Source organism: Lithobates pipiens, unplaced genomic scaffold (genome assembly GCF_037356315.1).
Source record: "Lithobates pipiens isolate NorthernLeopardFrog02 unplaced genomic scaffold, aLitPip1_a1.2 Scaffold_22, whole genome shotgun sequence".
Lineage (NCBI taxonomy): Eukaryota > Metazoa > Chordata > Amphibia > Anura > Ranidae > Lithobates > Lithobates pipiens.
In genome coordinates this window covers 40,190,863-40,218,582 of record NW_027507784.1, presented here as the reverse complement: position 1 = coordinate 40,218,582, position 27,720 = coordinate 40,190,863, and the positions used below count along the sequence as shown (strand labels likewise).

General features: G+C 44.3%; 2 protein-coding genes across 3 annotated transcripts in view; one reads left to right on the top strand and one right to left on the bottom strand.

Annotated features, from left to right (window-relative positions):
- Positions 1–27,720, bottom strand: part of LOC143923633 (sulfotransferase 1C4-like) — a 168,924-nt gene that overhangs the window by 103,788 nt on the left and 37,416 nt on the right. The gene's annotated exons all lie outside the window — the stretch shown is intronic.
- On the top strand, positions 5,845–27,404 carry LOC143923637 (sulfotransferase 1C1-like). 2 transcript variants are annotated; one of them, XM_077447441.1, is made up of 8 exons: positions 5,845–5,935; positions 8,324–8,504; positions 10,328–10,456; positions 10,537–10,634; positions 15,862–15,988; positions 18,856–18,950; positions 25,665–25,845; positions 26,216–27,404. In XM_077447441.1, the coding sequence occupies exons 1-8, from the start codon at positions 5,924–5,926 to the stop codon at positions 26,326–26,328; spliced, it is 936 nt and encodes a 311-aa protein (XP_077303567.1). In that variant the 5' UTR covers positions 5,845–5,923; the 3' UTR covers positions 26,329–27,404. The 2 variants fall into 2 exon arrangements, with proteins under 2 accessions (XP_077303567.1, XP_077303568.1); XM_077447442.1 differs by lacking the exon at positions 5,845–5,935 and having other exon boundaries at positions 8,365–8,504; positions 10,318–10,456.

Here is a 27,720-nt window from a genome sequence, read left to right as displayed (position 1 = left end):
TATGTTGAACAGGGGCACCCCACTGATAGCAGAATGAGTCATCTGTTAAATAGGGGAATCCCACTGACAGCTGAATGAGTCATATGTTGAACAGGGGCACCCCACTGATAGCAGAATGAGTCATCTGTTAAATAGGGGAATCCCACTGACAGCGGAATGAGTCATCTGTTGAACAAGGGAACCCCACTGACAGCTGAATGAGTCATCTCTTGAACAGGGGAACCCCACTGAGAGTGGAATGAGTCATCTCTTGAACAGGGGAACCCCACTGACAGCGGAATGAGTCATCTGTTAAACAGGGGAACCCCACTGACAGTGGAATGAGTCATCTGTTAAACAGGGGAACCCCACTGATAGCAGAATGAGTTATCTGTTAAACAGGGGAACCCCACTGACAGCGGAATGAGTCATCTGTTGAACAAGGGAACCCCACTGACAGCTGAATGGGTGATCTGTTGTTAAGAATGCATCATCCCCGGTCCTTACCAACTGTTTTTTTTTTTTTTTACATTTCGGCTGTCAGTGGGGGAATCCCAAAAGAGTGTTTGATGTGTAAATGTATTTTGTTACACATAATTGGAGATTCTTCCACTGGGGGTCATTCTCAAGCCTCTTGGAGACTCCATTGAAGAGATCTCTGCATGGAGTTCCCAGGTTTTCATGCGTGCTTTGCCTATTATGCAATATTTAGGAAAAGTCTTAAAATAATACTGGACCCATAAGGTTTTCTTATCTGTATAGATGTTGATATAGGTGATCTGGTTCTACACCAGCTTCTATACCCCAGGTTCTCCTTGACTTTTAATGTAATGTAACAAAAATGGGAAATTGAAGTGCCACACAGCTGCTAAATGGTCCAGATATGACTTTATTCCAGTAGAGGTTGGGGGACAATTGAAAGAGTGTCTGAAATGTTTCAGGGGTCCAAATATGCCCCTTTTATCAGGGCTTAAGATTGAAAAATAATGCATATGAATTAGGAATGAACTGGACTCAACCAGCTGTTGTCAGAACCCGTACTTGTAATCACATTGTTAAAAGTACCATTAAAAGGTCCACTTCACTTCTAGGCCATATACCTCGTTTTCAATCTTAAAGTATAACTAAAGGCAAAACTTTTTTTTTTTTCATTTTGGAGAGAGTGGAGAGGGATTAGAACCCCTGTCAGTATTTATTGCTGTCTGTGATCCCCCTTAAGGAGATTCACCCTCTCTACAGTGCCTTGCGAAAGTATTCGGCCCCCTTGAACTTTTCAACCTTTTGCCACATTTCAGGCTTCAAACATAAAGATATAAAATTGTATTTTTGTTTAAAATCACCAACAAGTGGGACACAATTGTGAAGTGGAACGAAATCTATTGGATTTTTGAAACTTTTTTAACTAATAAAAAAATGAAAAGTGGGGCGTGCAAAATTATTCGGCCCCCTTGTGTTAATACTTTGTAGAGCCACCTTTTGCTGCGATTACAGCTGCAAGTCGCTTGGGGTATGTCTCTATCAGTTTTGCACATCGAGAGACTGAAATTCTTGCCCATTCTTCCTTGCAAAACAGCTCGAGCTCAGTGAGGTTGGATGGAGAGCGTTTGTGAACAGCAGTTTTCAGCTCTTTCTACAGATTCTCGATTGGATTCAGGTCTGGACTTTGACTTGGCCATTCTAACACCTGGATACGTTTATTTGTGAACCATTCCTTTGTAGATTTTGCTGTATGTTTGGGATCATTGTCTTGTTGGAAGATAAATCTCCGTCCCAGTTTCAGGTCTTTTGCAGACTCCAACAGGTTTTCATCCAGAATGGTCCTGTATCTGGCTGCATCCATCTTCCCCTCAATTTTAACCATCTTCCCTGTCCCTGCTGAAGAAAAGCAGGCCCAAACCATGATGCTGCCACCACCATGTTTGACAGTGGGGATGGTGTGTTGAGGGTGATGAGCTGTGTTGCTTTTACGCCAAACATATCGTTTTGCATTGTGGGCAAAAAGTTTGATTTTGGTTTCATCTGACCAGAGCACCTTCTTCCACATGTTTGGTGTGTCTCCCAGGTGGCTTGTGGCAAACTTTAGACGAGACTTTTTATGGATATCTTTGAGAAATGGCTTTCTTCTTGCCACTCTTCCATAAAGGCCAGATTTGTGCAGTGTACGACTGATTGTTGTCCTATGGACAGACTCTCCCACCTCAGCTGTAATTCTCTGCAGTTCATCCAGAGTGATCATGGGCCTCTTGGCTGCATCTCTGATCAGTCTTCTCCTTGTCTGAGCTGAAAGTTTAGAGGGACGGCCAGGTCTTAGTAAATTTGCAGTGGTCTGATACTCCTTCCATTTCAAAATGATCGCTTTCACAGTGCTCCTTGGGATGTTTAAAGCTTGGGAAATCTTTTTGTATCCAAATCCGGCTTTAAACTTCTCCACAACAGTATTAGGGACCTGCCTGGTGTGTTCCTTGGTCTTCATGATGCTCTCTGCGCTTTCAACAGAAACCTGAGACTATCACAGAGCAGGTGCATTTATACAGAGACTTGATTACACACAGGTGGATTCTATTTATCACCATCAGTCATTTAGGACAACATTGGATCATTCAGAGATCCTCGCTGAACTTCTGGAGTGAGTTTGCTGCACTGAAAGTAAAAGGGCCGAATAATTTTGCACGCACCACTTTTCAGTTTTTTATTTGCTAAAAAAGTTTAAAATATCCAATAGATTTCGTTCCACTTCACAATTGTGTCCCACTTGTTGGTGATTCTTCACAAAAAATTTAAATTTTATATCTTTATGTTTGAAGCCTGAAATGTGGCAAAAGGTTGAAAAGTTCAAGGGGGCCGAATACTTTCGCAAGGCACTGTATTTGTCCTGTTTCCATTACCATTCAAAGTTAAAGAAAAACCCCCATTTTGGGCTGTCCCCAGAAAAGTAAAAGAGGGGAAATCTTTCAATGGGGACACTAGTTCTGGTGACCTGGGGGTGCCCAAAGAATTACCTTAATTTGCAGGGATTTCCTCTCACTTCCTGTTTGACTACGGGAGAAGGAAGTTAAGAGAAATCTCCTCAATGGGACACATATGGTGCAAAATATCTGACAGAGGTTATAACTCTCCCTTACTCTATCCAAAAGGAAAAAAAAAAAGTTATGCCTATAGTTCTACTTCAAGCCCTGATGAAGTGCTTGTTTTTGGACCCTTGAAACGCACTGGTTACTCTTTTATTTGTCCTCCTGACCTCTACTGGAATAAAGTTCTATCTGGATCTTTTAGCAGTGGTGTGGCATTCCAATTGACATTTTTGTTAAATTGCACTACAAGTGAAGGAGACCATGGAGATCCTCCTGGGTGTAGAAGCCATTGTAGAACCAGATCACCTATAATATTATACAACTAAACTCAGTGATCGGCCTTTCCAACCCATGTAGACTGTGAGAACAAACCCTGAGGCCGCGTACACACGCGCGGACTGTTCGCCCAACTTTGTCCGTCAAACAGTTTCGGCAAACAGTCCGCTCAAACTTAGCATGGACGGACATGGCCACACACGACGGACGAACAGTTTGCTGAAACTGTGCGCGATGACGTGAACGGCACGTACGACGGGACGAAAAATACGACGTCCTATACACTGCATTATAACTTTCGGCGTGTAAATCCTTTCTGAGCATGCGCGCAACTTTGTTTGACGAACAAGCCTACACACGAGGGGACTGTTCGCTGAAACAAGGTTTCAGCGGACAGTTTTTCGGAAATTCCGAAAAACCTTGTCCGTCAAACTGTCCGCTGAAACTGTCCGCTGAAAGCCCACACACGAGCGGACTGTCCGCCCAAACACTGTTCAGCGGACAAAGTTGGGCGAACAGTCCGCCCGTGTGTACGCGGCCTCAGTGTTGCTGGTTCTGACATTTTTGGATTGAAATGACTTTCATTGACTTGAAATACGGGTGTGCTCAAAGACACAACCATTCACAAGGCTTGATATCACAGGGTCCAGCTGAGTACAGGTGTCTTGCTGGACTGTGAATCGGTTAAATGGCTCTATATAGCCCTCGCTACACATGAGAAATCAGCATGAAGTCCTACAGGAAATGGAGAGACACCATTTGTGGATATTCTGCAAAAGTGTACCCTTCATCAGTGGAGGAGAAAAAAATTTTTTGTACATGTTTAATAAAAAAAAAAAAAAAAAAGATAAATAAAAGTGATTTGGCTGTTAGTCTGAAAGGGGGGTGCAATGAATTTTGTGGGTGTCAGAGAGATAGCAAGGTGTCCTGCCAACTGGGTGGGCTGATGAAGAGTTTGCCGGATGGGCTGGCAAAGAGTCAGTCGGTGGGCTGGTGAAGAGTCAGTTGGGTGGGCTGGTGGAGAGTTAGCCGGTTGGGCTGGTGAAGAGTTAGGCAGGTGGGCTGGTGAAGAGTTAGCCGGATGGGCTGGTGAAGAGTCAGCCGGGCGGGCTGGTGAAGAGTTAGGCAGGTGGGCTGGTGAAGAGTCAGTCGGGTGGGCTGGTGAAGAGTTAGGCAGGTGGGCTGGTGAAGAGTCAGTCGGGTGGGCTGGTGAAAAATCAGCTGGTGGGCTGGTGAAGAGTCAGTAAGGTGGGCTGGTGAAGAGTCAGCCAGGTGAGCCGATGAAGAGTCAGCAAGGTGGGCTGGTGAAGAGCCAGCTGGGTGGGCTGATGAAGAGTTAGCCGGGAGGGCTTGTGAAGAGTCAGTCGGTGGGCTGGTGAAGAGTCAGTCGGGTGGGCTGGTGAAGAGTTAGGCAGGTGGGCTGGTGAACAGTCAGCCGGGTGGGCTGGTGAAAAATCAGCTGGTGGGCTGCTGAAGAGTCAGTAAGGTGGGCTGGTGAAGAGTCAGCAGGGTGGGCTGGTGAAGAGTCAGCCGGGTGGGCTGGTGAAGAGTCAGTCGGGTGGGCTGGTGAAGAGTTAGGCGGGTGGGCTGGTGAAGAGTCAGTCGGGTGGGCTGACCAAGAGTCAGTCGGGTGGGCTGATGAAGAGTCAGCCAGGTGAGCTGATGAAGAGTCAGCAAGGTGGGCTGGTGAAGAGCCAGCTGGGTGGGCTGATGAAGAGTTAGCCGGGAGGGCTTGTGAAGAGTCAGTCAGTGGGCTGGTGAAGAGTCAGTCGGGTGGGCTGGTGAAGAGTCAGTTGGGTGGGCTGGTGAACAGTCAGCCGGGTGGGCTGGTGAAAAATCAGCTGGTGGGCTGGTGAAGAGTCAGCAGTGTGGGCTGGTGAAGAGTCAGCCGGTTGGGCTGGTGAAGAGTCAGCCGGTTGGGCTGGTGAAGAGTCAGCCGGGTGGACTGGTGTAAAGGGGCAGACGCAGCTAGGTGGGTTGGCACTGCCTGAAGAAGTGGTGCTGGGCTCAGTGACCACAGGAAGGAAGTGATGTGAAAGTAAAAGCTGTGTCACTCCAATGTGTTACTGTTAAGGGACTGCTAGATCCTGCCTGAAATGGGCCATTGCTGAGCGGAAAGTCAGGTCCTCTCAGCTCCCCTCAAGGACTGAGCCAGCATTGTTTCCTGGTACCTCTATGGACTACAGAACACCTCCCCTTAAATTATAGAGTTGGGAGGGGGGTTCTGTAGTCCTGTTCTAAGGTGGCTCCCCCATAGACACCCAGTGTGGTGCAGATTCCCCCTGCTTAGACCCCTGATATTTCACCAAAGCCCCCTAACAGTGCTCCTAAATTGTAAAAAAAAAAAAAAAAAAAAAAAAAAATTATATATTATATTGTATTGATTGATTATATTATATTGATCATTAAGGAGTTATTGCACATGCCATTCAATGCAGTGTGGCCTTTGAGGTCATAGTGCACATATCTTGGAGTTTGGTCGTTGAGGAGTTAATGCACATACATACCTTCGGTGGACTATGGTTTTGGGCGTTGCATTGAGATATGGAATAAAGAGCACATAGGAAGGTGAGCACATGAGAAGGACAGGCTGAAGCATGGAGCAGCAGGTGAGTGCAGAAAGAGGACCACCCAAGATATTGAGATATTGGAATAAAGGACACACAGGAAGGTGAGCACCAGTGGCGGCCAGTCCATTGGGGGCACGCAGGGTGCAGCCCCCAGGTCCAGGCATCCGGCCCCCTGATCTCCATGCCGCATGCATGGATTCCAATGGGGGGGGGGTTTAAGCATGTGATTAGAGCCAGAGGCTCTAATAGGCCTCAAAAAAAGGTGGGCTCTGGGCGCAGAGCACTGCGCCCGAAGCCCACCCAGTTGTGTGACAATAGCGAATAAAAATTTGCTATTGTAACACTGATTCTACTCCTGGACAATCAGGAAGTGGGACCCCTCACCCGATTGGCTGAAAGGAGATCCGATCGGATTGGCTGCCAGAAGAAAGAGGAAGGAGACGTTGGAGGACCGAGACAGCCCGTGGAGAAGCTGCCGCCGCCCGCTGCCCGGAGCACTGCCTGCGAGATGGAGTAAGTGCAGGGCCCTGACTGACTGACCGACGAGGGTAGGGTGGTACCTGTAAACCCCCCTGGGTGAGGGAGGGTGGTGTATTCGGGTGGATTGTTTGCCACCCCCCCCAAAAAAAAAACACCAGCTGCCACTGGTGAGCACATGAGGAGGACAGGCTGAGGCACGGAGCAGCAGGTGAGTGCAGGAAGAGGACCACCCAAGGCTTGAACACATGGCCCAGGAGATTGGAGCTTGGGGTTGGAGATAGAAGAAATATGAAACCATGGACTGGGAGCCAGAACCCCCAGGGCTCGCTTCGAAGTGCCGCAAGGACTGCTGCTCCTTTGAAAAGTGGACCATGCTAAGATCGCTTTTCAGAGGTATTTTGACATGCAGCGCTGAGGCAATATGTCGCCTCCTCGGTGCCTGATTTTCCCCTTTAAATGCTGAACTGCCATGGCGCCAACATGGCGTACATTGCACATGATTGTCAACCTTGTAATGCTGCACTACTGCACCAAAATCGCAAAACTCAACGGACGCGCTTGGCAGACGTTGACCGTCTGTCACACTCTGTAACCTGTATTAAAAATACCATGGCCACGAATCAACGGCACTGGGAGCCAGGATTGGCAGAAATCAGAAACATCCCACCCCAGCACTCCGTCCTCAGATTCGTGCGCACGCTCCTGCATGTACTGTATGTCAAATGTTGGTGTGCAGCTGTGCTTGTGCCGTCACTGCATCTGTATCCACCTGTATAGGCTGCTTATGCACAGCTCTGCAGATGCAGGTGCAATAGCAAATGCGTTTTGCACATAGAATGGGCGGTGAAGTGTCGCTAAACCCAGTATCAATAAATGGTGTCTTACACGCTGTTCATACTCACTCAGTCACTATGTCAGCCCCCCACATACCTGTATATTTGTCACTGACAAATATACAGGTGTGTGGGGGGGGCTGACAAATATACAGGTGTGTGAGGGGGTGTTGTCAGCCCCCCCCCCCACACCCCTATATATTTGTCAGCTCCCTCACACCTGTATATATGTCAGCCCCTTACACACCTGTATATTTTCAGCCTACCTCCCACCTGTATATATGCCAGCCCTCTCCCCCCCACAAACACCTGTATATATGCCAGCCCCCCCCCCCCCCCACACACACACCTGTATATATGTCAACCCCCCCACCTGTATATATGTCAGCCCCCCCTTACACATACCTGGGGGTCCCCGGGGCCCCTTATGGTTGTGTCGGCTGTACCCCCCGTATGGCGGCCCTGAGCCCATGTGACTATAGAGTCACACATGTGGGTGTATACACAGTCGTAAATGACACCCCCTTTCTCCTCCTCCTTCATGCCCATTAACCAGCTAAGCACCATGGGGGTGGGATATTACATGTAGATTAATGGAGGCTTCACCTCCCTCTTATTCTAAAACACAAACTGGAGGGGGTGTGTGACTGCCAGAAATCTGCCATGTTATTGCAAAAAAATAAATAATAAGAATAATAATAAAGATTTGATTTCAAATATGTATTTTCATGAACATTTAACACAGTTTATTGATTTTAATTATTTATTTATACTCTGTATTCCAAAGGCTGTTTTTTTTTTTTTTTTGAACATGTGACCAGCAGCCGAGGACTAGAAGCTCCTCCTGCTTATGTTTCCCTGCAGACAGGCTGGGAGAGATTTGGGTCATGTGACAGCTGTATACAGATTAGGAAAGGGGTACTTAGAATTTTTTTAGTTCAAATAATTACAGTGCCATCCACTTACAGAAATAGAAGGGGCGATATAAAATAAACAGTGTGTGTTAGTATCACTTTAACAGCTATCTGAATAAAGTCTTAAAGACCAATATTTACCAAGCAAGAAATGCTAAAATAAGTGTCATCATCTCATTTTTCTGATGTTTCTTGGATAGATAGCTAATACGGATTTTGCCGCCGTCATCAATGAACTACCGGAATGTACATTCCACAGGTTCCCGCTGTGCTCAGTTCATGGAATACCGCTAATGAAACCTATTGCAGACCGATGGGAAGATGTGGAAAATGTGCAAGCCAGACCAGATGATATCCTCATAGTGTCTTATCCCAAGGCAGGTAAGAGAGGGATGGGTCTGCAAAATTATCCTTCTAACCTTTTGTGTATTCACAATTTTTCTTTTTCAAACAACACAGGTTTAAAACTAAAATTATTAATAAACCAAAGGTCAGAGACATAGGTTTTTGCCTGAAATGATTTGGTTGTTTAAGAGAGCAGAATTATATAATGAAGGATCTTTCACATGGCTAAATCAGATCAGCAGAGATACTTAGAGTAGTGCAGCTCAAACCAAAAGCCTTGTCAAGATCAGGACAGGCGATGTTTGGTCAAGGCACAAGCAGAAATTAGGTTAACGTGAGGGCTTGGAATGTAGGCTCAAGTGCAGGAAGCAGGCCAAAGTCAGGACAGGCAATGTAGGCTCAGGTCAAGGGCAAGAATCCGGACAGGCAATGTAGGCTCAGGTCAAGGACAAGAAGCAGGTCAAAGTCAGGACAGGCAATGTAGGCTTGGGTCAAGAGCAAGAATTAGGAGAGGCAATGTAGGCTCAGGTCAAGGGCAAGAATCCGGACAGGCAATGTAGGCTCAGGTCAAGGACAAGAAGCAGGTCAAAGTCAGGACAGGCAATGTAGGCTTGGGTCAAGAGCAAGAATTAGGAAAGGCAATGTAGGCTTGGGTCAAGAGCAAGAATTAGGACAGGCAATGTAGGGTCGGGCCATGGAGCAAAAATTAGGACAAACAATGTAGGCTTAGGTCAAGGAGCAAAAAGCAGTCCAAAGTCAGGACAGGTAATGTAGGCTCAGGTCAAGAGCAAAAATCATGACACACAATGTAGGCTAAGGTCAGAGCAAGAATCGGGACAGGCAATGTAGGCTTGGGTCAAAAGAGCAAGAAGCAGACCAAAGTCAAGACAGACAATGTAGGCTCAGGTCCAGAGCAAAAATTAAATATTGGGACAGGCAATGTAGGCTTGGGTCAAGAGTAATAATTAGGACAGGCAATGTAGGCTCGGGCCAAGGAGCAAAAATTAGGACAGGCAATGTAGGCTCAGGTCAAGGAGCAAAAAGCAGTCCAAAGTCAGGACAGGTAATGTAGGCTCAGGTCAAGAGCAAGAATCAGGACAGGCAATGTAGGCTCGGGTCAAAAGAGCAAGAAGCAGACCAAAGTCAGGACAGACAATGTAGGCTCAGGTCCAGAGCAAAAATTTAAAATTGGGACATACAATGTAGGCTCAGGTCAAGAGCAAGAAGCCAGGCAAAGTCAAGACAAGCATTGTAGACTCAGGTCAAATGAAGGAAATAGGGCAAGCTTATTGTTGGAAAATGTAGGTTCAAAGTTGGCGCAAGAGGCCAGTCAAGGCAAGGAAGGTTCCAGTCAAGGCTATGTCTAAGGGTCTGAATGTAGTGAAAAGCACTGGACTCTCTGTCAGACTAACTTGGGGTATCTTAGCAAATCTTGAGCAAGGATGCTAATCATATTTACTGATTTACAGAGAGGGAGGAAGGGAAAAGGTGTGCTTTCTGGTTGCATTTGTACTGAAGCTTTGCTCTTGATTGGAGCAAGCCTTTTCCTTTAAAGAAGCCCTGTCACCGGGCCATTCATTTCATCAAAAATCTTTAAAAATGTGTAGTCACTGAAAGTAAAATATAATCTCCCTCTAGTAAAATGTGATCATTTTGTGCCTAGGTTAAAGATTTATTCTGAGAAATACAGATAAATATAGTCAAAGATTTCGCTAAGTTGGTGGGCTTCTGTATTCTTTTGTGAGAAGATCCACAAAATTAGCACTGCTGATAGGGACTGATACCCTCTGCTGACCTTGTCTACTTGTTCTTTTTTTTTCCCCATTTGAAATTTCTATTTTCATCTGAGATGTCTTTAGGCACTACATGGATGCAAGAAATTGTGGACTCCATAATGAATGATGGTGAGGTAGAGAAGACCAAGCGTGCTCCCACCCATATACGTTCTCCATTTCTAGAGATGTTCGCCCCACCTCCCTTGCCTTCTGGTAAGCTTGGATTAAGTTCCATACAGCTTGGTTCATGAAATTCTGAACTTGGTATTGACAACTTCACTTTGCTTCTTCAGGTATAGATGTTTTGAATATTACTCCATCTCCCCGACTAATAAAAACCCATCTTCAGTTTAAGCTGGTGCCGAAATCTTTTCAGGAGCAAAAGTGTAAGGTAAATGAAGATGGAATGAATGGGAACCCTACATTGGAGAGCGTGATTTATTACTGCACCACCATCTTTGGGGTTAAGGGGAGAAAGTTTTGCTTGATTTAACATTTCCCTGACCAAGACTGGCTGGGTACCGTTATCAAAATGTTAGCAAAATCCACTTTTAGCCCTTGTACACACGGTCGGAGATTCCAACAACCAAATCCGTCGGATTTTGTCCGAAACTGTTGCATACACACGGTCGGACGAAGTTGTCGGAAAATCCGATCGTTCAGAACGTGATGACGTTATTTCGTTACGACGGGACTATGTTCAGGCTAGTAGCCAATAGCTTTGATGTGAGCATGCGTGGCACTATGTCCGATCGGAATTCTCTGCACATAATCGGAGTATGTCCGATCGGAGCATTTTGCCGGAAAATATTTCCGGCAAGTTGGAAAATTTGGTCCGACGGATATTCCGATGGAAACAGTCCGATGCAGACCACACACAGTCAGAATATCCGACAAAACGCTCCGATCGGACACATTCCGTCGGACTCTCCGATCGTGTGTACAAGGGCTAATAATTATCGCACCTAGAGAGGCATTGCCCAGCCAGGTGCTTTTCTCTCCATAATCCACTGGAACTTAGGAAAAATTTATATTTCTGGTGATAAAGGACGTAATAAACTGTCAGTCTACATAAAGGGTTTGTCTACCTAACTCTGATGTATCAGATTTGATAGATTCTGGGGAGATAAACCCCTTGTTTTTGACTGTTTATTAGGAATGAGCTCGGTGTTCGGTCCAAGCATGTTTAGGGGATTTGGGCGTAGAAGAATGTGGCTTAAAGCTGTCAATGGTCCATTCACTTACCTCACCAGGAATCCCTGGCTATTAAGCAAATGGCTGAAGCCTGGAGCGTATTACATCATTGCCTAAATAAGGCCATGTCCATATTTGGGCAATGATGTCACCACTATCCACTCAGCTCAGGGAGCTTTGTTTAGCGTCTGGATCGGTAGTCTATGGCAGTTTGTCAGGTTCTTTGTTCAAGGAACCAGCTGGGGCAGGCAGCGTAAATGACAATGGATTTATGATGGACATTTTTTAGCATTTTCTCTTTTTTTCATTAAGGAATTATCAAATGTTTGGGTGTCTTTAACTGTATTTAGTGTGTATAATAATCAGCGCCACCCTAATTCTTACTATAGTGCTAAGGGCAAAATTTCTCTGACTATATATATATATACAGTAAACCATATAACACAGCTGCTGTACACTCTAAGCCCCTGTACACACGGTCGGAGATTCTGCCAACCAAATCTGTCGGATTTTGTCCTTCAGATTTAGTCCGACGGATTGTGTCCGAAACTGTTGCATACACACGGTCAGACTAAGTTGTCGAAAAATCCGATCTTTCAGAACGTGATGACGTAATTTCGTTACGATGGGACTACATTCAGGCTAGTAGCCAATAGCTTTGATGTAGGAATTTGATCTGAGCATGCGTGGCACTTGGTCCGATCAAAATTCTCTACACATGATCGGATTACATCCGACCGGCCCAGTTGGTCGGGAAATATTTCCAACATGTTGGAAAATTGGGTCGGACGGAGATTCGGACGGAATCAGTCTGATGCATACCACACACAGTCGGATTATCTGACGACACGGTCCGATAAGACTCATTCCGACAGATTCTCCGACCGTGTGTACAAGGGCTTAAGTGGATTCACTTCACTTTAAACATTAATATTGTGTGTGTGTATATGTATGTAAATGAATATATATATATATATATAAATAATATATATATATGTGTTAAAAAAATATATATATATATATATATATATTTATATATATATATTTGTAAGGGATCTTCCCGGGGTAGGGTGTGTTTGGACACAGTTCACAGCAGACTTCGAATTTATAAAGCAGATCTTGGCGTTTATTCGTGGTACAAACAGTCCAGCAAACAAAATATACAGCAACACCGTGCTTTCTAAGTACAACAAAAATAAAAGTCCTAGCCCGGCTGGGCGCTTACTAACAGGTTCTGCTCACCTATCTGACACTTACAAACACAGCGTCTTTCGCCTGGATATCGCAGGGTGGGTTTTAGCTCCAGCAGTGGCTGTGCTTGCAGCTTCCTTCAACACACAGATTGTTCATTCCCTGGCTGAGAGCAACCACCTGCAGACCCTACAGAGCCTTTAGCTTCCCAGGCTAATTAGGATCCAAGCTCACCTGATCCCAAACCCAGAACTGGATCGGGGGATGTGGAATGACAGGTCCCTCTACCAAACCTACCTGCCATTCCATATAAACCCAGGCCCGGCAAAATTAAATAACAACTCAGCAGCATATCGCTGCTGAGAAACTGATCCATCCTGGATTTACCATCTCACACTGTGTAGCAACCTAGGTGAGATGTACACCCCCTCGATCACTTCTCCAGTGACATGTCTACATAATATATATATATATATATATATATTGCAGCACTACTAGAGTGATAACACTAATACCACACCTTGTGCAAAGAGTACGTAATTAATAATACAATCATCACAATGTCACACAACTAAAACGTCCTTATTATAAACACAATTCTTCATTGCTGTGATTTTCTGTGATATTCTTTCACCACCGTGCTTTTCAGCCCCGGAAGATTTCACCCCCTTCCTGACCAGATCACTTTTTACAATTCGCCACTGCGTCGCATTAAATGACAATTGCGCAGCCGTTCGGGACACCGTACCCAAACGAAATTTGCGTCCTTTTTTCCCCATAAATAGAGCTTTCTTTTGGTGGTATTTGATCACCTCTGCGGTTTTTATTTTTTGCGCTATAAACAAAAAAAAGAGCGACGATTTTGAAAAAAAAAAAAAAAACATTTTTTTTTTTTACTTTTTGCTATCATAAATATCCCCAAATAAAGAATAAATAAAAAACAAGTTTCTTCATCAGTTTAGGCTGATATATATTCTTCTACATATTTTTTTGGGGGAAAAAAATCGCAATAAGCGCACCTTGATTGTAGATGCTATAACTTTTGCGCAAACCAATCTATGGGAAAGATTTATGGCATTTTCATGGCATTTTTATTATTATTTGTATTATTTTTACTAGTAACGGCGGTGATCTGGGATTTTTAGCGGTACTGCGACATTGCAACGGACAGATCGGAGACTTTTGACACTTTTTATGGGACCATTGGCATTTATACAGCGATCAGTGCTATAAAAATGCACTGATTACTGTGTAAATGTCACTGGCAGGGAAGGGGTTAACACTAGGGGGCAATTAAGGGATTAATTGTGTGTTCCCTTACCGTGTTCTAACTGTAGGGGGATAGGATTGACTAGGAGAGGAGCAGTGTTAATTTAATCAACTAAAAAATGTTAGTAGACTAACTAAATACCATTTTAGTTCACTAAAATACAACACAAACTAAAACAATTGAGATGACTAAAATACTACTAAAACTAAAATGCCATTTTAGTCAAAAGACTAAGCCCTTGCACACAGGGTCGGACATTCCGACAACAAACTTGTGTTGCATACACACGGTTGGACAAAGTTGTCGGAAAATCCGATTGTACATAACGTGATGAGGTTATTTCGTTACGACGGGACTACATTCAGGCTAGTAGCCAATAGCTTTGGTCTAGGAATTTGATCTGAGCATGCGTGGCACTTTGTACGATCGGAATTCTCTACAAACGATCGGACAAAGTCCGATCGGATCATGTTGTTGGAAAATTTTATAGCCCAGCTCTAAAACTTTGTTGGTTGGATATTCCGATGGAAACAGTCCGATGGAGCCCACACATGGTCGGATTATCCGACAACACGGTCCGATCGGACATTTTCCATAGGATGTTAAAAAATGAACACTGGTCTATAGTGCATGTTCATACCTCAATAGTATAAATAACATATTTGATTTTTCACTCCAGCCGTATATAATGAGTTTGGAAATTGTAGAGAAATGCTTAAATAATGCATTATATAAAGACACCTAGGAGTACTAATGTATTTTTGGAGACATTCGGGATCTGTAAGCCATTTTTTTTCTTTTAGAAAAAGAAGCCTTGAGGGGCATATCAGTTGCCGAAAATGTAAAACTCTTTTGTTTCCCTTGCAAATGTTAGTGCTTTTAAAAAAAAATCAATGCTCCTGGCTGCTTGGAATCTCAAAAAAAAAATGTGGGGATCAGTACAGGCTCTTTGGGGCAGTTCCCACTGTACCAACCCCCCCCCATACAAAATTTTTGACACCCCTTGCCTATTGCCCAGAAAATTTGCATTGTTAATTTGACAGATTCCGCTCCCATTGATTTCAATGGGGTTTGGGTTCAGCAGCCTAACTTCCTTAAAGAGGAGCTGCACCTAAAAAAAAAATATTAAAAGCCAGCAGCTACTAATATTGCAGCTGCTGACTTTTAATATCACACTTACCTGTCCCAGGTTCCAGCGATGTCGGCGGCAGATAACGAGCGATCGCTCGTCTCGCTGCAGCCACCGCCGCCATCCTCTGTCAGGGAATCGGGAAGTGAAGCATGAGGGCTTCACTGCCCGGTTCCCTACTGCGCATGCGCGAGTTGCGCTGCGCTTCTCTTATGGTCCCCCGCTGTGTCTCTGGGAACTGTGTGTTTCCCAGAACACAACGGGGGGGGGGGCCATGCGGGGGTGGGCGGAGCCATGCGGCGGTCTGGCCGGAAGTGGGTGCAGATACCTGGATTATCCAGGTAACTGCACCCCCCTCCCCCCCGAAAGGTGCCGATTGTGGCACCGGAAGGGGGGAGGGATAATACTAGCGGAACTTCCCCTTTAGGGTGAAGAACCGCTTTAAAGTTCACCAAACTTTTCCGAACTGAACCCAGGGCAGTTCGGCTCATCACTATTTGGTAAATATCTCTTGCACCCTCTGCTGGGAAGACCTCTGCGTTGTGTTCCTGGGTTTACACACCTTTCTATGAGGTCTTCCCAGTCAACATGATTCCACTAGTCTCTGCAACTGGTGGCCATCATTTTGTCCATGAGGTGTTATTGCCCATAAATTCTGACTAAGGCAGAGTACCACCAGTCTCTGGAAAATACTGGTTTAGCTAATAAAGCTTTTTACCCAGTATATTTGGATTCTCCAGAACATATGTAGATCACAAGAAACAATTCCCATATGCTGAAGATCATTTTGAGAACATAAAAAACAATGATGGTGTATTCTTCTTCTGTTTGCAGATCATTTACATTGCTCGGAATGTAAAGGACACCGCGGTGTCATATTATTTCTTTGATCAGATGAATAAGACTCAGCCAGATCCCGGGACCTGGGATCAGTACGCGGAAAAGTTCCTAAAGGGTGAAGGTACGTGTAGACTTTAAGTTCATCTAAAGCCTCTAGTTTTTATTCTTCCTCGAGTATATTTAAGGCAAATTGACATGTCACCTGTCATAAAATAAATGCCACTGACCTATTTTTAAATGGTACATGCCAACAGGAAGATAGATTTCTCCGCTATACTGCTAGACAGTGCTGGAGGAGGTAGGAGAAACTAAGCAGGGCTTCTACATGATTTTCCTTATTGCTTTAGATAGAGCAATGTGCTGTCTGTCAATCTAAAGGTCTGTTTGTGGAGCCAGGTTGGCTTTTCCCTGACAGCACTATCAACAATGCCAGGAGATATAGCGGCAGCAAGAGAGGCAATGCTGCAATCACCATCTAAGCAGCTATAGCAGCAGGAAGAGTGACAACACTACAGTAAGCATCGAAGCAGCAGCAAGAGTGACAACACTACAAGTCAGCATTTAAGCAGCTACAGCAGCAGCAAGAGTGACAACACTACAGTAAGCATCCAGGCAGCAGCAAGAGTGACAACACTGCAAGTCAGCAATTAAGCAGCTACAGCAGTAGCAAGAGTGACAACACTAAAAGTCAACATCTAAGCAGCTATAGAAGCAGCAAGAGTGACAACAGTGCAGTAAGCATCGAAGCAGCAGCAAGAGTGACAACACTACAAGTTGGCATTTAAGCAGCTACAGCAGCAGCAAGTGTGACAACACTACAAGTGAACATCTAAGCAGCTATAGCAGCAGTAGGAGTGACACCACTACAGTAAGCATCCAAGCAGCAGAAAGAATAACAACACTACAAGTTGGCATTTAGGCATTGAAGCAGCAGCAAGAGTGACAACACTACAAGTCAGTATTTAAGCAGCTAAAGCAGCAGCAAGAGTGACAACACTACAAGTCAACATCTAAGCAGCTACATCAGCAGCAAGATAATAGATTCATGCAAAACTATGTGACATAGACCATGCTTTCTAAATAACCCCAGATCAACAGCTGCTGTATCTTTGGTCTGGATGATGGCAGACGGCCATGCTGCTGGATGGACTGGACCAGATTGAACATATTGAACACTATGCTTTTTTTTTCGTAGAGTTACTGGCCATTCCCTCGTATATGTTTTGTGTGAATTGTTACTGCAAGTTCTTGTCCATCGGATTGCCCCGGAGGAAGAGCAAGTCTCGAAACTCGTTGAACATGTGGGCATAATATAATTTGTTGTAATAATGCATGCTTCCTTGATCTGTTTTTTTTTAGAATGTATTGTTTATGTCACAGTTTTGCATAAATCTGTGATCCTTTTTGGGATAAGAGACATACAAAGATTTTTTAGCCTGTATCTAGGTTTTAACTCTGTAACTGTAGCTCTACTCCCATAGGAGTTGCTGGTATTTTCCCAGGTCTTCCTTTATTTCAGCCCCCACGACCAGGCACACAGCTTCTGCTCATTACTCCAATGACCAGTCTAGGGATTGTAGTGTATTTTTGTTGTTTTATTTTAGTGGATAGGAGAAGGGGCATAGTAGGATAAACCAGTTAAACTGTTCACACTTGAGGACAGCTTTCCCAGTAGAGCTGTGTAGCAGACTGTGCAGAATGGAGCAAAGTCCCTTTCTTAGTAGAAGAAGTTGAATTGACCCTGCTCTTCAAGACCCCAGCTGGTGTCCCCTTTAGCCTACACCCAGCAGCTGACTTCCAGGATCCATAGGGGGATTCAGCAACATCAGTCTCTAAGATCCTTTAGGGGGGGTCAGTACTCACAAGGCCTTGGTCGCAGGTCACATTCCCCTGTGATGCCATACACGATACATGGACATGGAGTACCGGGGACACTCGGAATGGTTTCGGAGCCGATCGGAAATACTCGGAATGACTCTGAATACTCAGAAACACTTGGAAATACTCTGTTTCTGAACCTTTCCAAGGCTTTCCGAGTTTAGCCGAGCTGTCCCCGAGTATTTTCGAGGCTCTCCGCTGCCCCCCCCCCCCCCCCCCACTCTACCTCTGGCCACATGCAGTATTGCATGTAATAGAAGTCAATGCAGAACAAATTATCTTCATTTACATTGACTTCTATGGGGAAACTCGCTTTGATATGCGAGTGCTTTCGATTTCAAGCATTTTCTTGGAACGGATTGTGCGCGTAAGCCAAGGTTCCAATGTACCTATCTAGGAGGGTGCTATATAACAATAACATTTTTTAACACATTTTTTAACAAGTTGTTTTGGTTGTTTTTATGCTCTAGAATTCCCTACCACCTGCTAGATTTTGTTGTATGTAGTTATAGCACTTAGGGATGGGCACAGAGGTAGTCTTAGGTCTCTTAAGTCACACCTTTCCTTTTTTTTTGCAATTATTTTTTTGTTTTTCATTCAGAGTAAGGAGGGGTATATCATCTTTATCCCAGTCAAAAGATTTCCCTTCAGTTCCTGTCCTACAGATACTTCAGGAAGTGAGAGGAAATCTCCTTTTCGACAGTTGACACTGGACTGTGACCACCAGCACTACAGGAATGGCCAAACCTTTGGAGCTTTAAAGTGCAGAGTCAGGTAGTCCAGCACTAGATCTTTACTAGTCGGGCTGCACACAGCATGGGAGGATTCATCCATTGGAGGAAATAATAACAGACCTGCAGGAAGGGACACAGCTGATTGCATTGAGGGGAATAGAGAGAGGAGCAGCTAGGATTTTTTTGAAATATTGTAAATGTCCTATTTATTTGTAAAGCCTTAAACTATTGACTTGACATGAATGGGTCTGGGAACACGGGGTTATACCACTGAAGAACTGACTGCATGCCTGAAAGATAAAATGCACTTAAAGGTCTCACTACTTTTAAAAAGTGATGAAGTTTTTACTACAACTCATACTTCCTTCTTTCATAGTTCCCTGGGGAAGCTGGTTTGATCATGTGATTGGCTGGTGGAATGCCAAGGACAAGCACAACATCCTCTATGTGTTCTATGAGGATATAAAGGAGGTGAGGTGGGGAATTGAGGAGTAATGGGATAAAAGTCTTCTCTTTGAAAGATAATCATAGGCGTGTGCACAGGGTATGCCAGGTGTGCCTGGGCACACCCTAATCACCCTGGGCTGAGCAGATTCCCACCGCTACTTGGCTGCAGAGAAGGGAACTGGGGAATCTCTGTCCCCAGTCCCTTTCTATGTCTCCAAAGTGAGACAGTAGGGGTCTGTTTAGACCAGTGGCGGCTGGTGCTGAATATTTTGGGGTGATGCCGGGACACAACCACAAACCCCCCCTCCGGCGGGTCGGACAGTGGTGCTGGATTCTGGAAGCGGCTGTTGCTGCCCCTCCGCCCACTGCTCCTCAATCCAGCTGGTGACGGGTTGCCGATTCCGAACACTTGGGCCATTGCTTCTTCTCCTTGCCGAACAGGAAGTGGGTCCTAAGACTCCCTAGCCAATCTCTGGACTCTCAGGACCTGCTTTCTGATTGGCCGAGAGGAGAAGCAGGAAGACATTAGCAAATATTAATTCGCTAATGTGACACAACCAGGTGGGCTTAGGGTGCAGGGCAAGCCCGCCCTTTTTTTTAAGTCAATTAGAGCCTCAGGCTCCAATCGTGTGCTTCTAAAAAATTGGGGGCTGGGCACGTGGATTAGGAGGACAGGGCCCCTTCAGTCCTAATGGAGCAGCCGTCACTAGTTTAGACCATTGATATTTCACAAAGCCCCCCAATAGGGCTCATAAATTGTAAAAAAACAATAACAAAAACACTGTAAAAATTAAATAAAATAAAATTGTAAAAAAGTAAAAAAAAAAAAAAAAGCTATTGACACCACTCTCTGCCTTACTGACATCGTCCACTGCTCTACCCACACTGTCCATTGCCCTATATATATATATATATATATATATATATATATATATATATATATATATATATATAGTATGTGTGCTTGAGCTTTGGGGTGCACACCCTAATGTAATAGGCTGTGCACACCTATGAAGCTAATGGTGTGCTGCTGCAGTAAAAGGAGTATGCTGATAGGAAGAGACTGCAGAGAGACAGAGAGGTGAGATCATGAGTTCCCGGCTTCTCCTCTCATTGTCCAGATGCAGGGTGGAGAGAATGATTGAAAATTAAAACTGCAGCAAAAAATAAAAAAGGTCAAGTCCCCTCCAATGCTATACAGGGCTGTAATGTACAGGTTGTACAATTCAGGACTGGATGGACAGCAAAACAAATCCATCTAGGTCACCTGGCTAATTTATGCAGCACCCTGATGTTTAGGCAGGGTTGTTATCAAATTTAGTTGCCAGGCAAAAGTTGCCTTGGCCAATGGTTAAGAGATCAATTGATTCCTCTCTAAATCTGGACTTGTTGCACCCTTTCTCTTCTGTCATTAGGTGGCACTATGCCAGTGACATTAGATAAGACAGCTGCTTTGCAAGCTCAGACATGAATGGATGGGGTGCCTCAACCAATGTTGTGGGATTTTCTTTAGTTCCTTGGCATGCTGGGAGAGCCTATTTAATTGGGCGGAGTCAGGTGATTGGGGTTCTGTGCCACCTGGATGGCTGTCTGGGTGGATGTATGATGTGCTGCCCTGGGCTGCTAGGCCGGAAGTCTGAGGACTATCCCGGGGGGACAGTTGGCTGATAGGCTGCCTGAGGGCCTTTACAGGAGCGGGAGAGCAGCATAGGGTTGGGACTACTGGCTTGTAGTCCAACCAGAAGTAGTGGCTCTGCCAGACGGGGCACCAACTGTGGTCAGAGGTAGAAGGGGAAGCTGTCGCCACTGAGGGGCCATCCACTTTGTTACCGGAGACCACTGTGAGTGAGCTAAAGCCAGTACCAGAGCAGTCTTCTCACCAGCCGGGGACGGTGAAGAAGTGGGAAAACTTCAGCAAGTGCCAAGCCAGGGACCCAGCGGGACAGCAGAGGTGACGCTTGTGGAGCATCAGTGGGTGCCAAGCCAGGGACCTAGCAGGTCAGCAGAGGTGGCGCTTGCAGAGCATCAGTGGGTACCAAGCCAGGGACCCAGCAGGGAAGCCGAGGTGACGCTTGAGGAAGATACTGAGTGCTAAAAGTGGAAGAGCTCAGGGGATCCCGTGACTATTGGATCCGAAGTCTAGTGAAAAACTGGGAGTTTGTTGAGTGAAGACCCACAGTGAGTAATTGTGGAGTAAGCGGAGACCTGTTTACGCTGCCAATAGTTGAATACAACTACCGTTAATAACTGCTACAAGAACGTTGCCATAGGAGACAGCGGCCCTTCCTATACAGAAGTAGTGTCCGGCTGGAGGCCTTCACTTGTATAGCTGTCTTCCTATAGATGTCTCGGACTCTCCCAATTATCATTGCATCTACTTAAAGTGGTTGTAAACTCTCCCCAACAACTTTGTCCCATGTAAAGCAGCATAAAAAACCCTAATGAACACTGCTTGTAGATATCTCCTTATTTGCTTAGTATTGTTGTAATCCTTTTTGTTCTTTAGAATGATGTCACTGAGCATGCCCAGATCTCCCCTGATTTACGGCACACTCTGTGTATTTGTCTGTCTATTATCAGGACTTCCTACGGCACAACACTGAAATCCCAGGAGACTTCATGATCACTCAGAGCTTCCTCCTAACACCCCATGTGACCATGTTAAATCACATGCAGTGTAAACCTGGCCATCAGACAGCAATACTGCAGTGTCATCAGCTGAAGCTGATAAGACTCACACAGGAAAACACTAGGTAATCAGAACAAGTAAATACTATGAAATAAAACAAGTCAGCTATGAACAGGGAAGCAGGGTTGCCATAGAAACTTTGGATTGAGAAGGAGGCTTGGTTAACAGTACAGGAAGTGCTCAATGTAAGGGTGGAAATACACTCCACTGTGGACTCAGAAAACAATACTTAAGATGGCGTTGCCTAACCCCTGGAAACAAGTTTTTTTAAGTTTCTGTAAACAGTAAGTAATATGTGATTTGGGCTGGATTACAGTGGCTATAGTTTGATAATTACTTATTGTAATGGACTAAATGAAAAGAAGCATCAGAGTGGGAGAGTTTACTTCCTCTTTAAGGGTGTCCTGGCCCTAACCCTCTCTCCCACAGTTCTGTTCAAGAGACAATAAATCACTTTACATTCAAAAAGTGTCTGGTGCCCACCGTTTCATCTTGCAGTACACCCACCATGCTTTGTAACCCATTCTACAGAAGGATATCAGCTGTCCCTAACTCTGGAGGTCACCATTAGGCCTCAAGGGACCCATGAATTTGCTACACTTATATGTATTTCATCAATGTATTCATCTATTTGTCTGGAGTTCAGCTCTAAACATATTATGAACATAACCTCATATCGATTAATATACCCATTTGCTAGGTGGTACTGGACTTCGGTTAGAGTCTATGCTATCTTCCCTACAGGATCTCTCCTATGCTTTAGAGGGTGCCAAGTTTCTGGCACATTTCTCCATTTAATTTGCAATTGTTCCCATCTGGTTTCGATTTGGAGAAAGCTGGGTACCTTTGCTTCTACGTTAGCTGGTGTTCATCTTTCTCTTACCCCAACTCAGTGTTTATTATTTGCACCTATTTTAGAGGCTTCTACACTACAGATGAGACTAATCCATACAATCTGTGTAGCTATCCATTGGGTAGTCGCTTTTCATTGGAGAACTCAATCAATTCCACTCTCCCAGGTTAAACTCCGTGTAGAGTCCATTAGTAGAGTGGAAAAACTCGTTCACACCTTATACCGCACTGCGCCTTATTAAGAGCGTAAATGGTCACCTTGGTTCGATCATTACGCTATCTTTGAGTGATTCAGTCTTGATGTTTGGGGTACTGAATATACTGTATATTAGTATGTTAATGTTGATGTTATCTTTTATTCTTTCTGAAATAATTGCATTATGAGCATTAGTTTCTACATTTATGCCTTGATAATTGCACACTTTTATGGACTGGGCTACTTAAGCCATGTTCTGTACGTTTTGCCATTTTCTTTAATGATATGATATTTTGATGTTTCAAGATGGTAAAATCTCTGTACCACTTTTTGAAGCCTTCTAATGAAAAAGTTTGTAAAAGAAAACTAAAATATCCCTTTGCTAATACCTCAGCTACTGTGGATAATACCCGTACTGTGCCAAATATGTGCATTTCTTATGATTGTCAGCTCCGTCTACGGGCCATAATGTGGTATGACATGCCACAATCAGGAAAAAATTATTATTGCCAGTAAATGGAGCTGACAATCATGGGAAATAAACAGGTTATGACACATTACGAGGATTTTGTGTTATGGCTATGAGAATGCTTAACCACTTACAGACCGGACCATTTCGCTGGCTTAAGACCAGACCACTTTTTGCGATTCGGCACGGCATCGCTTTAACTGACAATTGTGTGGTCGTGCGACGTGGCTCCCAAACAAAATTGACGTCCTTTTTTTCCCACAAATAGAACTTTCTTTTGGTGGTATTTGATCACCTCTGCATTTTTTTAATTTTTTGCGCTATAAACAAAAACAGAGCGACAATTTTGAAAAAAACACATTATTTTTTACTTTTTGTTATAATAAATATCCCCCAAAAATATATAAAAAAACTGTTTGTTCCCTCAGTTTAGGCCGATACGTATTCTTCTACATATTTTTGGTAAAAAAAATCGCAATAAGCGATTATTGATTGGTTTGCGCAAAAGTTATAGCGTTTACAAAATAGGGGATAGTTTTATGGCATTTTTATTAATAATTTTTTTTTTTTACTAGTAATGGCGGCGATCAGCGATTTTTATTGTGACTGCGACATTATGGCGGACACATCAGACATTTTTGACACATTTTTGGGACCATTGTCATTTATACAGCAATCAGTGCTATACATTGATTCCTGTGTAAATTACAATGGCAGTGAATGGGTTAACCAGTGGTTGGCAGAGTAGGGGTTAAGTGTTCCTAGGGGTGTGTTACTAACTGTGGGGGGCTGGGCATTCAGTTCAGCCGCCCCGTGAGACGATCGTCGGTACGCCCGTGGCGATCGAGTCCACGGGACCCACGACCGGACTCACGGGGGTCCCGACCGGCTTGCGATGGCAGGGCGGCATTTAAGATTGGACGTACCTGTACGCCAATATGCCTGCCTGTGCCATTCTGCCGACGTACATCGGCGTGCGCCGGTCGGGAAGTGGTTAAAGTGGGCCTTCCGTAATTTTTTCAACTTTCCGTCTGTTAAATCTTCTGCCTTGTTGTTGTTTTAACTTTGGATAGTAAAACATTTTTTTACTGCCAGTAAATACCTTACACAGCCCACTTCCTGTTTCTTGTCTGGTAAACATCATGCACAGCTCTCTCTCTCTCTCTCTCTAACTCTCTCTCTCTCTCTAAGCCCTTGTACAGACGGTCGGAGATTTCGACAACCAAATCCGTCGGATTTTGTCCGTCGGATTTTGCCAGTCGGATCTTGTCCAAAACTGTTGCATACACACGGTTTGACTAAGTTGTGGAAAAATCCGATCATTCAGAACGTGATGACGTAATTTCGTTACGATGGGACTACGTTCACACTAGTAGCCAATAGCTTTGAAGTAGGAATTTGATCTGAGCATGCGTGGCACTTGGTCTGATCAAAATTCTCTACACATGATCGGAGTATGTCCGATCTAACCAGTTGGTCGGAAAATATTTCCAACAAGTTGGAAAATTGGGTCCGATGGATATTCCGACGGAATCAGTCCGATGCATACCACACACAGTTGGATTATCCGACAACACGGTCCGATAGGACACATTCCGACGGATTCTCCGATCGTGTGTACAAGGGCTAACTCTCTCTCTCTCTCTCTCTCTAAGCCCTTGTACACACGGTCGGAGATTCCGACGGAATGTGTCCTATCGGACCGTTTTGTTGGATATTCCGACTGTGTGTGGTCTCCATCGGACTGTTTCTGCCGGTAAAATCTTCCGACAAAATGCTCCGTTCGGACATACTCCGATCATGTGTAGCCTACTCTGACGGACAAAGTGCCACGCATGCTCAGATCAAATTCCTAGACCAAAGCTATTGTGCTACTAGCCTGAACGTAGTCCCGTCGTAACGAAATAACGTCATCACGTTATGTACAATCGGATTTTCTGACAACTTTGTCCGACCGTGTGTATGCAACATCACTTCTGGACCTCTTCCGGAATTAATCCGTCGGAATTACTCCAACGGATTTGGTAGTTGAAATCTCCGACCGTGTGTACAAGGGCTTACTCTCTCTCTCTCTCTCACTCTGGTGAGAGTTTGCTAGGAAGAGAGGGGGGATGAGTCATAAGATGGCCAATGAGAGCTGCAGAGCTGGAGGTGTGCCTCTGTGTAAATCCAGGAAGTGAACAGGCAGCAGCTTCAGCTGCCCACAGTTAAAATGGCTGCAGCCAGATTCAGTGGAGGGAGATTTCTGCAGCATATTTGGCAAGCACAGGATCACAGTATATATAAAATAATATGCAAAGTGTTTTGAGGGAAGCTTCAGAATGGCAAAGATGTTTTTATTACAAATTATGTGAGCAGACTGCAGTTTCTCTTTAAGATGAAGTGTTTGGGGGGGGGGGGGGGGGTTCAGCCTCGTATCTATTGGTTGTGTTCATGATAGTTGTCCTCAAGGCTTATTATCCACCCTCTTATCAGTTGGTTATGTTCATGACAATTGTCCTCAAAGCTTATTACATAAATTTTTTTGAACAGGACCCAAAGCGAGAGATACGAAAAGTGATGGATTTTCTGGGGAAGAACTTCTCAGAAGAAGTGCTGGATAAGGTCTGCCACCACATAGCATTCAAAGCCATGAAGGAAAACCCAATGGCAAATTATTCCACCGTTCCCCATGTGATCCTGGACCAGGCCCACTCGCCCTTTATGAGGAAAGGTAAGGTTTTATAAATGGCTCTTACCCACTAAGGCTCGGTTCACACAGGGGGCGATGCGAGGCGACACGACTTGCCTCGCCGCGACCTCAGCGGCGACTTGCAAATGACTTCTGTATAGAAGTCAATGCAAGTCGCCCCGAGGTCGCCCAAAAGTAGTACAGGAATCTTTTTTCTGAGTCGGAGCGACTTGAGTCGCTCCTCTTAGAACGGTTCCATTGTACAGAACGGGGGCGACTTGTCAGGTCGCGGCACGGCAAGTCGTGTCGCCTCGTGTCGCCCCCTGTGTGAACCGGCCCTAAAGAAAATACCGATTGTTTTTTTTTTTTTTTTTTTGCTAGCTGACATTTTATCTCTCCATTTTTAATTTAGGCGAAGTTGGAGACTGGAAGAATCATTTTACAGAATCGCAGAATAAAATGTTTGACGAGGAATATGAAGAGAGAATGAAAGGAATGGACCTGAAATTCCGCTCAGACATATGACCATGAAATATTGGGGCCTGGAAATCATACGGGAAATTGAAGAAGATCTGTGCTATAGTCTTGCACTGGTTGGCCTACAAACAGTATCCAATCAAATCTCTATTAAAAAAACAGCTCTTAAAAAGTCCATAGTCCTCATAAATAAATTCCTAAATGTGCTTTCCAGGGAATCTTGGAACCCTTCGTGATAAAGTGCATGTGTTATATAACCGAACCCTTTGTCCTTGGGTTTCCGATGAAAATTCATTCAACCAAGCAACCAATCAAAAAAATAAAAATATATGGTGTAGTACGTTCAACTCTACGTGTGCCTAAAACAATTTTTATATAATGTGCTCACATTAAAATGGTGTATTCTAAGGATACACTGATATATCGGCTGAAAAAAGGGTTATCGGCAAAAAAAAGCTGATAATGGCATGCTGCGTCCCATTGACGTCAATGCAAAATTGTATCCCATTGACTTCAATGCAAAAGTGCCCCCTAGTGACTTCAATGCAAATTGCGTCCTATTGACTTCAATGCGAAATCACATACCATTGACTTTAATGCAAAATAGTCCCTTAGTGACTTCAACGCAAAAACGCCAATTAGTGACTTCAACGCCAAAACGCCCCTTAGTGACTTCAATGCAAAATCGTGGCCCATTTACTTCAATATAAAATCGGAGCCCATTGACTTCAATGCAAAAATGCCCTCTATTGACTCCAATATAAAATCGTTGGCCCATTAACTTCAATGCAAAAACACCAGCTACATAAAAAAAATATTTTTTAAAACAGCTGTCCATTTCGGTTTTTGGCCGAGTGCATCCAATCACAGTGTGTTCAAAAAAAGCATTAAAAAAAGGGAATATAAAAAAAAATAATAATAATAATAATGATAAAAAAAAATGTCGTACTATCTGATCACCACCACACCAGTTGTATGATGATGCTGTACTGCACTGGTGACCGTATGTAAAAAAAAAATAAAAATAAAAAAAATACATTTTTTTTTTATTATTTCTTCATTTTCCAAAAAACTATGACAAAAAAATTACAACTTCAAATTAAAGCTGAAAGTCTACAGTTGAAGCAGATCTTGTTTGTTTCATTTCAAATCCATTGTGGTGGTGTATAGAGCCAAAAAGATTAGAATTGTGTCGATGTCTGGTGGCAGGCGTGGAACTAAGGTCTGGTTAGGCGCTTGAATTATTCCCTCTTGGAGTCAGGTCAGTGGCAGTGGCCCTCCCGCTGTGCCCTCAGGGAGAGGGTATTTAAGACACGTGGTTCTGGGTTCCGGTCCAGTATGCTGTGCTGAGTGTATGGTCCTGGTCCTCCTGACCAGCCCCCAGGAAGGCTATGGCCTGGGGTGCGGTTCCACCCGACTTTGATGCCTCGGGGTTGGCTA